The sequence below is a fragment of the Taudactylus pleione genome, unplaced genomic scaffold (assembly GCF_031769625.1).
Source record: "Taudactylus pleione unplaced genomic scaffold, aTauple2 ptg001378l, whole genome shotgun sequence".
NCBI lineage: Eukaryota > Metazoa > Chordata > Amphibia > Anura > Myobatrachidae > Taudactylus > Taudactylus pleione.
Genome location: NW_028285778.1, coordinates 187,124 through 199,534, shown reverse-complemented (window position 1 = coordinate 199,534; position 12,411 = coordinate 187,124). Strand labels below are relative to the sequence as shown.

The window sequence follows — 12,411 nt, the reverse complement described above, 5'->3', positions numbered from 1 at the left end:
GTTGAGTGGTCCCTGTTTCCTTATTTTACAGTCCCTAATTAGGTGTCCCCTCTGGTTGCAGTTATAACACCTTCGTGGTTGGTATGGTCTGAGAGGTTGTTGTAATGTGGTTTGGGGAGTGTTGGAAGAAAGAGGTTGAGGATGTAGATATGGGGGTTGTGACTGTGTGTGGTATGTGTTCTGAGGCAAGGTATGTGTTTTGTTGCCGCAATGTGTGGTAAGGCTGTGTAATTTGTGACTGCGCAGGTTGATATGTATTGAGGACTTGTTGCTGCGCAGGTGGATAAGTGTCTGGTGGCTGTGGGTGTATTGTTTCAAGAGCTTGAATGCTAACAGCCATTAGCTTCTCACTCTGGGTTTCCTGCTTCCTGAGGATATTTTTATCATGTTCAATTGCAGTTTCCCTGAGGGTGTCTACCGTAATTCCCCTCCACCCAGGAGTTGAGGTCTGAACCCTGGTCTTTAGATTGTCTTTTAGACCATCCATAAGTACCGTGATGACCATTTCTCTGTAGTGTGTGTTGTCTTTTATGTTCTCTATCCCTTTGTACTGTGTAATAGTCTGCAGCCCTCTGGAGAAATAATCTTCTGCAGATTCACTCTCATCCTGTTTAATTGTAAAAATTTTACTCCAGTTAACTACTACTGGAATATATACGTCCAATTGGATGATTATGCGGGTTATGTTATCCTGATTACTTCAGTTAAGGTATCACCTCCATCCAATACACAGGCTGTGATTAAACTTTTTCACGTCGGTATTGTGTGGAAGACAGGCCCGTAATACCACTCGCCAAACCTTGTTGGTTGGCTCATGAGCATTACCTAAATTATTTATAAATTTCTGGCATTTAGCTAAATCTTTTCTTGGGTCTGGGAAATCTGTCATTATGGAATGTAACTCCGCTCTCGTCCATGGACAATGCATTGCTACATCCCTTGTGGCCACTACACCATTCGCGTCCAGATTCCCATTGGGAACCGTTATTTTCCAGACGGGATGGATCCCTACCACATAGTTACCTTTGGCCTTGCTACCTGATGGGGGGTTCAGCCTACTACTGCTACGTATAGTATTAACAACTTCCGCTACTGTTACAGCGAGTGTTAATACTTCCTGTACTACCACTGATGGGGCCACCCCTGCTGCAGGCATTGGTGAAGCCACCAATACCTCCGGCACTGGTGGAGCCACTACCTGTTCTTGTGATGGTGTAAAATTTAACATCTGGGTAGCATGGGAAATGGCGGACATAACAACAGGTTCATCATCTGCATTATAAACATTTTCCTTATAGTTACTCAGGATTGGGTACAAGTTACTTATTAAATTTTTATGATTTTTGAGATTAGCTGTACCTTCATCCGCATAGGACGGAGGAGGTGCGCATGCGCTACTAACATTACCTTCGGCAACGCTACCTTGCTGTACGTGCACGCTCCCTTGCGTCACACACACAACGCTGTTAATAGGGGCTGATGGCTACCTTGCCGTGCGTGCGCGATCCCCTGCATGTGCACGCTACGCTAGTTTGCGCACCACTAAGCCACGTATTTCCCTCCTGCTGCCACAACTTCAAGCAATCATTATACTTTATGCTTTTCTTCATGGATTTCACCACACAGATGCTATCCCTAACATTGTTCAATATCTCCACATCAAAAGGTTTGCCACACTTTCTCGTCATCTTAATCCATACATCACAGTACGCAGTTGCATACGCACCGTACTTTGTATACATTATATGCCGTGCCTAACCTGTCGGCCCTTCCAAAAGCAGCGCATCGTCGACCATCCCCAAGGACTGCTTAGTGCCCATCTGGGGAAACCTCTAACACAGCTTAGGTAACGTGGACCGGTGAACGATTCAAGAGCTAACGTTCACGCACTCCTTCCCGCTGTGCACAACCAGCCCGCTAAGCGTAATGGACAGCATGCACAACGAGGAGCAAAACTTATGCCTATGCAACTATCCTGCCTTCTGGATAGGTAACACACACTAGTCATATCCATTAGGGAACACACAGTACCCCTAGACAGTGGGAACACACAGTACCCCACAACAAATCCCTTTTCGAGTACTTTGCACTGCTAGCATTTAAGGGTTCCAATAACCCTTACCCATTTTCAGTGATTTCCCCCACCACAACTCAATTCACAATCAGGGCTTGCCCTAACCGTGCGGTTCAATCACAATGCTCAACGGAATGGGTATGAAATCCCGGCTGCCACATGGCCGGGAGTTCGATTCCCAGCAGCAGCAGCCCGACAAAAGAGCAGAGCCCGGCAGCAGATGACCGACAGCTCTGGAAATCCCGATCGTCCCTAGGTAAGTATCTACTATACTAAACTAACCCCCTAATCCTCCTTTAGGGTGCCTAACCCTAATCCCCCTGGAAGTCGCTAAATAATTGCTGTCCAGCCCAATGTGTGGTTCCAAAGCACATAAAATTATATTATTCAACAAAAGAAAAAATACGCGCTTTGATCCAGACAATGAGCGCAAATAATTATAATACAAGGTACAGCCAAATACATACGCATGCGCCCTGGATCCAGGTCACCAGCCGATCAGTCCTGATGTCTGCAGTCATTAAATGGGTAACGACTGAGGACTAGCCCATGGGTGCAATTATATATACTCTTACAAGAAGTGGCAACACAATGGGAACAGACAAACACTGTTTCATTGGTTCTTGTTCCAGATTAATCATTTTATTGGACAGTTCATATGGTGTCATTAGAGGTATGGCTTGATCTTGCAGTTCCTTTGTGTAGTCTTCCCGCCAGAAAACTGGTATAAAATAGCTAAGACACTACATAGAACATTTCAATATCTAACCATAATCTCTCTATGATCCATAATTCGAGAACACAAGATGCGACTTCCACATTGTTAGAACCGGAAGCCTGCAGACAAACAGGGCATCAGATTGATACTAAACATGACATGTCCACAGTGTTCTATACCAATAATATCAAATACATGCATTTCATATCATAACCAATATCTTTAATATGAACCTTATTGTGCAGGAACCTTTTATGTGTGCAAATATGTATATATGTTTGTGGTCGCTAATGTGCGTCTGTATTTTAAACTAAGGAAATGTTCATCAAGGTGTATATACCTCAGTAAGCCCACGTGCGTCCACATGTACTTAAATTAATGTATATACCATTATCAATGTGTGTTTATTTACAATTATATGTATGTGTTGTGCTTCTACACACAGCGCAAGGAGTGCACAGTGTGTAGGGGTCATGTACGGCGGAAACGTGCGCTGCCGGTGTTTATGTATTTTGATGTGGGGAATGCAATTGTGCGCATTGGACTGCGCAGTCGCAAAGCATCGTCCGATTCGCTCTCCAACAGACCCTCGACGATGAGATCGTCCGATAATAATTTGCAAATGATCACAACCAATTATTTGACTTCGACATTAGTAACGGTCAGTGCAGGTACATTGTGACAGTTGGAGGTTATTAGTAACGGTCAGTGTAGGTGCAGTGTGACAGTTGGAGGAAATCAGTAACTGGTGGTGCAGTGTGACGCAGGAAACCAGTAAATGTCAGTGATGATTCAGTGTGACAGTTGAAGGTAATTAGTAACAGTCAGTGCAGTGTGACAGTTGGAGTATATTAGTAACTGTCAGTGTAGTGTGACAGTTGATCTTCTGACTCACTGCTCTCCCGTTGGAGCTCTGCCTGCCCCCCTCTGGTACATATCAGCCTGTACCTTGAGATCAGTGCTGTTTTAGGCACTGGAAGCCATCCAGAGCGAACTTGCTTAAACTAAAATTTCAAATCAGAGACTCCACGGCCTACTTGGTAGGCACCATGTTAGGTCTCCAAGGCCCTCACGACCTTCAGACTTATCCAGAAACTTAATCCTGTTCAAACTACACCAAAATGCTTAATTTAGTGGAGCTAGGTATAAAACTCTGGCCGTCTATAAAGGACAAACCGACAAAAACACACTTTCTCACTTATTATATAGATATGGTCATTAGAGAAGCTGTAGTTAGTCTTCCACACTGATATTCTTCTGTTTTACTTATGTATTGTATCATTTATTGGTATTTACGTGTTATTTTTTTGTTTTGTGTGTTTTTTAAGGTAAAGAAATGACTGATCTAAAGGCAAAAGATATAGAGGGAGAAGAGGAGGCATATATGATTGGTAGTCAGCAGTTTAAAGAAGAGGAAATCACTACATGTGTCAGTGCAGGTAAATAACAAACACTTATTACTGAAGAGTCATATTTTCCCTTTGTGCAGTCACTACAACAATCTCTTATCCTGCACCCTCCACTGTCAGTACAAACTAATGAGGGAAATATATCTGCCCAGTTGGGGAGTCAGGAGCCATCGGCCCCTATTATATTCCTGCTCTCCTCCTCACAATGCCACTGTGTGTTACCAGCCCAGAGATCTGACCAGTCCCCTCCCCACACTATCTGGTGTATCTCATACATAAGGAGCCATCAGCCCCTATTATACTCCTGCTCTCCCACTCACATCATGTCACTGTGTGTTACCAGCCCAGAGGTCTGACCAGTCTCCTCCTCACACTCTCTGGTGTATCTCATACATTAGGACACATCAGCCCCTATTTCTCCTTCATCCACTAGGGGACACTGGAGTCTAAGTACAGTGGGGTATAGATGTGGGATAACTGAGAGCTGGCACTTTAATAAATATGAATAGTAGCTTGCTCCTCCCTCACTATACCCCCCTACAGGTCAGTCTTAATTTTGTGTCAAGAGAGCTGGTCACATACAAAGAGCTCTCTGCTAAAAATCAAGGATCCTCGATCAGCAAGAGGATCAGACAGGCAGCTCCCTGCCTGTCTGCTTCATTGGAGCTGCCGGGGAGACCTCGCCGCCGCTGCTTGTGGCGTGCGTTGGAGTCTTCAGATACAGAGACCACTGTCTCTGGGTGTTACCTAGACAAGCTGCGTGCAGCGCTCATCGCGGTCCCCCATTAGCTCAGCCCGCCGCAAGCAGGTTAGTGACTCCTGGCACTCTGAGTAGCAGGGTGGCTAGGAAAAAATGACAGGCGGGCATTAAAAAGCAGCAACTTGATACAGCGCTGAAAGGCGCCAGAATGCAGGGGGTGGATCCTAACACACAGTTCTGCTCCTGCCTCCCAGCTGCCCCAGCGCTCCCAGAAAGAGGCTGGTGGCCATTTTAGAAGACACAGGCTGCTGACAAATGCAGAAGAGAGACCTGTCTGCCCAGATTGTGACTGCATGGTGAGGTTAGACTTGTGAAGAGCAGGTCAGACTGTGTTTACACAGCGTTTAAAGCACAGTATATTGTGTTACACAGCGCTGGTCTCTGCATCAGCGCTGGCTGGGCTGGGTTAATAGCATAATCTCCCTCTATGCCCTTAATCTCTTCTTTCTAAACAGTCTCTCTGTCTGTGTTTGTGTGTATCACTACATTTTCTGTGTGTGTGTGTGTGTGTGTGTGTGTGTGTGAACAGTGAATTGGTATCATGACTTCAAAGGGGTCTAAGGCTGCACAAAAAGCTTTCTCCCGTAAGAATTGTGCAGAGAAGTTTACACAGGGACTATCATCCAATTCCCTGTTGTGTGAGAAGTGTGGTTCAGAAACACAGACTGCAGCATCCCCACAACACCCTATTTGGGCTGATCAAATTACATCAGTCATGTCTCAAATGTCTGCTGAGCTTGAAGCTTCTCGCAGGGAGAGAGAGGTTGAATTTGAGAGGTCCGCCTTCTCTGAACCAGACTGGGCGTGGTCTTTAGCCAAGTCTGTAGAAGGGCTCACAAGGGTTATGTCAGCCCAGGTTCCTCCTGTGGCAGAATCCTCTAGTGTCCCTGCTAGGAGACTAATACCGAATCCCCTTATGTGGGATGATCCGGAAGAGGACGGCATGCCTGATACAGAGGAAGGGGAGTTACAGGACCCTATAGAGGAACAGGCGCCAGAGGAAGCGGAGCCTTTATCTCAGGGTGTAGAGGCGCTGATTGCAGCTATATGCCAGGTGTTACATGTTGAGGACATGGACCCTGTGGAAGTTAGGCCGTCTATCTTTAATAAGAAACAAAGACTAGCAGCCTCCTTTCCAGTGTCTGAGGAATTGGACGAGATCCTTAACTCAGTGTGAAAACACCCAGATAAAAAGTTGCAGATCTCGCATAAACTTTTATCCTACTATCCCTTTCCTGCAGAGAGAAGGAAATTATGCGAAACACCTCCTTCAGTGGACCCTTCAGTGTCACGTCTGTCTAAAAAGACGGTGCTCCCTGTTCCAGGAGCAGTTTCTTTAAAGGAGTCTTCTGACAGGAAGTTAGAAACTACCTTAAAGTCTATGTACACTGTAGCGGGGGTGTCCCTTCAACCCGCTTTAGTCAGCTGTTGGGTCAACAAGGCGGTGGAAGCTTGGGCTATGCAGCTTGCTGAGGGCCTTAAGACTGGTGTTCCGGCTGATGATCTGGTTCCTCTAGCGGAACAGATTGTCCCGGTTTCAGGGGACAGACCAGAAGTCCTGGGTGTGGACGCAGGCTCCAGCCATCACGCTCCACTGGACCGCCAGGGACACTATGGTGCGGAAAACCAGCGTCCCGAGGGTTAATGACCAGGCAGGGGAGACAGCCCCTCAGCTCGGCTTTCCACTGAGGTCTGGCTTTGCTGAGCTGCTCTCCTCTGCCCACGCCCCCTCTGAGGTCTCCGGCGGCCATTTAGTCACAGCTCTCTCAGGACAGCATGAGGTCCAGTCCCCCTACATACTTCGCCCTTGGGTCAGCGTATGTAGCACTATTGCCTAACACACTGAGTCTGCGGTGTTGATTATAGTGCCATTGTGCAGGTTTCTTTCTACATTGTATGTGACTTATGCTGGTGTGGTCTATTTTTTTCACAAAACTGTCAGCATATATATATATATATATATACCTTTTCTCTGATTCATGCCCTATCCTACAAGTGTAGTCAGGGTGTTTCTAATATCTCACATATATAAAGCTAAGTATTTGTGAGAATTGTCACATACTTTTGTGTGTTGCACTGTGCCATATCTGGCAGGGGAAACCCGTGCAGGTGCAGTCCGACAACTCCACCACCTACATCAACCTTGAAGGAGGCACTCGAAGTGAGGCAGCAATGACAGAGATGTCACGCATTCTGACATGAGCAGAAGGTCATCTCCCGGCCATATCGGCAGCGTTCATACTGGGAGTTCTCAATTGGGAAGCAGACTTCCTCAGCCATCATGACGTGCATCCTCGGGGAATGGTCTCCTCACCAAGAGGTGTTTCAACTCCTAGTAGACAAGTGGGACCTCCCAGAGGAGGACCTGATGCCTTCCCGTCACAATCACAAGCTGCCTGTGTACGGGTCCAGAACAAGAGATGCCGAGGCTATCTTGGTAGACGCTCTGTCAGTAAAGTGGACCTTCCACTTTGCGTACCAGTGTCCTCAAGTCTCCCTTCTTCCTTGAGTTCTAAGGAAGTTCAAACAAGACGGAGGCAATGTCCTGCTGGTGGCTCCAGCATGGCCCAGACGTCATTGGTACTCAGATCTTCAGAGTCTCTCCATAGACACTCCGTTACTGTTGCCTCAATGTCCGGACCTGTTGTCTCGGGTCCTTGCCTTTACCCGGACCTGGGTCGTCTGTGTTTGACGGCGTGGCTCTTGAGACATCCCTCCTAAGGTCCAGAGAATTCTCCAGCTCTATAGTTAACACTATGCTTAGAGCTCATAAGCCAGCCTCTGCTCTGATCTACCACAGAGTGTGGCATACATATTTTTGATGGTGTCGTCCCCGAGTTTGCGATCCCCAGGTGTTTCGGATTTCCAGAATTCTGGCCTTTCTTCAAGCGGGATTGGATCTTGGGCTCTGCCTAGTTTCCCTGAAAGTGCATGTCTCTGCTCTTTTGGTGTGGTTTCAATTAAGGATTGCTCCTCTACCAGACATCTGCACCTTCCTTCAGGGTGTCCTCCGGATTCAGCCTCCCTTTGTCCACCCAGTGACTCCTTGGGATTTGGCTATAGTGCTTAGGGCTCTCCATTTGAACCTCTGACTTCAGTGGAACTCACAAGGTTTGACAGCAAAGACTCTATTCCTTCTGGCCATTGCTTCCGCCAGAAGGGTGTCAGATTTAGGGGCACTCTCCTGTCTCTCCCCATTTCTGATATTTTACAGGGACAGGGCTGTGCTTCGGACTCGCCCTGGTTTCCTCTTTAAGGTTGTTTCTAGTTTTCACATTAATGAAGAAATTGTAGTCCCGGCCTTTAAATCTCTATACCTCTCGGTTGGTGAGGCCTCTTTGGATGTGGTCCGTGCCCTCAGGATTTACCTGGACCGTACCAGTTCCCTTAGGAAATCGGACTCCTTGTTTATGCTCTATGGATTTCACAAGAAGGGATGGCCAGCCAGTAAACAAACATTGGCTAGATGGCTTCGTACGGCTCAGAGGCTTACACTCAGGAGGGCCTTCCTATCCCGCCCTGTTACTGCTCATTCTGCTCGGTCTGTGGGTCCCTCGTGGGCAGCTCCGCTGTGGCGCCTCGGCTGTTCAGCTTTGTAAGGCGGTCATGTGGTCTTCTGTTCAGACCTTTCTAAGGTTCTATGCCTTTGATACCTTTGCCTCTCAGGATGCTTCCTTTGGGCGCCGGATTCTCCTCTCAGCGCAGGAGCATCCCCACCCTTAAAAGGATTGCTTTGGGACATCCCCAAGGTCTCCCTGTGGAGCCTATGGACCCTGAAGAAGAAAATGAGTTATGGTAAGAACTTACGTTTAACTCTTTCTTCAAAGTCCATAGGATCCACAGGGCACCCGCCCTGACGCACCTGGCTTCAAATAGGTTGTTTCTGGTCACCGTTTTCCCGTCTCCTCTATGAGTGTGTGGACCCTATGGACTTTGAAGAAAGAGAGTTAACAAAGGTAAGTTCTTACCATAACTCTCATTTTTAGGAGCCATCCCAGTACCTCAGTGCGGAGGGGGATTAAGCCTGGCGGCTGCAGCGATGCTGTGAGAGTTACTGTGTTCGGGACTCTAGTCCTAGATGCAGGGATACGATCTATAGACCTGGAGCCTCGCTCACAATACCCCACCACTGGTTTGTTTGGTATGAAATTCTGATACAATTGTAATATTTAACCACTTAACTTTTTTTTTTTTTCTCTAAAAACCGCTCCAAAATTGTCGTTTTTTTTTTTTGTTTTTTTTTTTTTATTACAAATCTTAAAAAAAAAAAAATTTCAAACACAGGAACATCAGAACCACCATTGTGACACTCGATTTGAGAATGGATCGAGGCACAAGGTACGTTAGGTGCGTGAGGTTAATTTACTTTTTACCAGCAGCTGCTAATCTTTGCAGCCGCTGGGTGGGGGGGGTCCTGCTTTGCTGACCGATCAGCAGTGATCGGTAGCACAGCAGACACAGAGGGAGAGGGTGCAGGCAAGCAGAGGAACCGGGATTCTCTTCCTGCATCTGCCCTCATGTTTATCTGACTGGTTGAGATTTTACAACCAGAGCAGATAAAGAACTGCCAGGCAAGTGGTTAAAAGTATCATTGCACTTACCTCTTCCCTGGTGGTCCAGGGGTATTTGGGTCCCTTTTTGGGACTCTGGTCTTCCCCCTCCCAGGGAATCAGAGTGGCCTCCCATGCAGCCTCCTGCAATGACATGAGGAGATGCAGGGAGAGCTAGCCAGCACAGCCACCTGATTGTTTTCTTGGAGCTCCAAGGAGATGACACTCGGTGGCCAAGGAGGCTGTTGTCTGGGGATCTTTTCTCCCTGCCTCTGGGCCCACATTCAGAGAGCGTGGTAGTTTCCATGCAGAATTCTGGAAGTAAATTTTTAGTGGTCACCCCCAGACTTGCTGGCACCTGGGCTGCTGTTACCTTATTGTTTGTTTTGCATTTCTCCTGGACGCTCCTTAGGTATTTTTCTCTGATGTCTGGATGTGCGGACCCTAGACGTTCAGTCTCACAGATCTGTACTGTCACACTGCTGGGGATGTGGGGACCCTAGACGTATTACATATCTGTCCTGTCACACTGCTGGGGATATGGGGACCCTAGACATAGTATCACATATCTGCCCTGTCACACTGCTGGGGATGTGGTGACCCTAGATGTGAGGATACGGGGTTCTCTCAATCACCCAGACACCGAGCAGATGAAACCAACGTGATGGTTTATTTTTCCACAGCACACAGAAATAGATAATATGTCAGGACAAGCAGTAAATCCAGTGAACGGGCAATAAACAGGTAGCAGTCCAGACAGAGGCAGTCCCAGTAGAGTATAATGTCCCAGAACAATTCCACGAAATAGCTAGAGACCCTCAGTCCCCACAGTAGAAACTATCACTGATCACGCAGCAGTGCATAGCGTATGTCCACTCAATCGCTTCCAGGACCCCACACGTAGAAACTATCAGAGATCACACAGCAGTGATAGTCCCTGGGTACAATCAAGCATTTCCAGGACCCCATACAGTAGAAGCTAATCACAGAACACACAGCAATGAATAGCGTATAGGTCCTTGCAGAATTTCCAAGTATAAATCCACAGAACTGGTGATGCGTTCCACTAGTACCTTGGCAGAGCGAGACCTCTTAGCCAAAGTCAGCGACTAACATGTGGAGTTGCCTTTGGTGACATGTTTTAAAATCTTCCAATTTCCCACGATATTGTGACCACCCGGGGGGGGGTTGCACCATCTCCTGATTGGTGCGGGTCCCTTATGCTGTCATTTTCTCCTACCTCCTCCGGATATTACTTCCCTGACGAACACCTGCTGGGATGGTTCGGTTCGGGCTACCAGATTCACGTGAGACACAAAACAGGCAAATGGAAGGAGGAGTAAATCCTGAGCGTCCCCTGGGGAGGTGGGAATTAACTTAGAGGGTCTTTTGTTCTGAAAGGTGTCACCTTGCTCTAGTGGTTACAAATAACACAGACATATGGACCAGGCTAACATCAAGGCTTATCCAGTATTAAACATTACAATTACTTACATTATTATAGTACAGTACATAATAGACATGCTAATGGAAATGTGTGTCCTGAGAATGATCACACATACACTAGGAGACGGATGGGGGACACAAAAGGACTAAAAAGTAAATTGATCTCTGCAATGACTGAGATGCTGCCAGTAAATTTGTAACACACATCCCATGTCCTCACACTAGACATAGTGTCACAGATCTGCCCTTTCACACTGCTGGGGATGTGGGGACCCTAGACATTGTCACAGATCTACCTGTCACACTGCTAGGGATGTTGGGACCATAGACATGTCACAGGTCTGCCCTGTCACACTGCTGGGTATGTGGGGACCTTAGACATAGTGTCACAGGTCTGCCCTGTCACACTGTTGGGGATGTGAGGACCCTAGACAATGTCACAGCTCTGCCCTGTCACACTGCTGTCGATGTGGGGACCCTAGATGTAGTGTCACAGATCTGCCCTGTCACACTGCTGGGGATGTGTGGTCCCTAGACATAGTGTCCCAGATCTGCCCCGTCACACTGCTGGGGATGTGAGGACCCTAGACGTAGTGTCACAGATCTGCCCTATCACACTGCTGGGGATGTGAGGACCCTAGACGTAGTGTCACAGCTCTGCCCTGTCACACTGCTGGGGATGTGAGGACCCTAGATGTAGTGTCACAGATCTGCCCTGTCACACTGCTGGGGATGTGAGGACCATAGACATAATGTCACAGATCTGCCCTGTCACTCTGCTGGGGATGTGAGGACCCTAGATGTAGTGTCACAGATCTGCCCTGTCACACTGCTGGGGATGTGAGGACCATAGACATAATGTCACAGATCTGCCCTGTCACTCTGCTGGGGATGTGAGGACCCTAGATGTAGTGTCACAGATCTGCCCTGTCACACTGCTGGGGATGTGAGGACCATAGACATAATGTCACAGATCTGCCCTGTCACTCTGCTGGGGATGTGAGGACCCTAGATGTAGTGTCACAAATCTGCCCCGTCACACTGCTGGGGATGAGGGGACCCTTAGAGATACTATGGACAATATATTTTGGAAATATCTTAAAATGAAACACTAATGATAGATATGTATTCCCTGATATAAAGAGCTTTGACATTTTTTATTGTTCCAACCTGTTTGTTGCAACATTTATGAGATGCCTCCTTATATACTTGGTAAATGCCTCATAAGGAGTTATACCTAGAGAGCTTTCCCCATCCAGTGTATATGGTTAGGTTACTGTACACACATCACTTATATACAATGTATTCAGTCACTGTGTGTCTCCTACAGATGGATCCAGTAACAGAAATACCCCAGAGAGATGTCCCTGTCCTCTTTATTCACAGGATTGTACAAAGGAGAATCACAGGATCGCACAGGGGCATCAGGTAATAAAGGCTCTTCCCGAAAATTG

The 12,411-nt window shown here is 47.2% G+C and overlaps 1 protein-coding gene across 1 annotated transcript in view; it reads left to right on the top strand.

The window, feature by feature from the left end:
- The window catches only part of LOC148442965 (uncharacterized), a 142,875-nt gene that overhangs the window by 63,846 nt on the left and 66,618 nt on the right, over window positions 1-12,411 (top strand). The window contains 2 exon segments of the mRNA XM_088463460.1: window positions 4,121-4,231; window positions 12,288-12,385. Of these exon segments, the coding sequence (XP_088319586.1) occupies window positions 4,121-4,231; window positions 12,288-12,385 (209 nt within the window).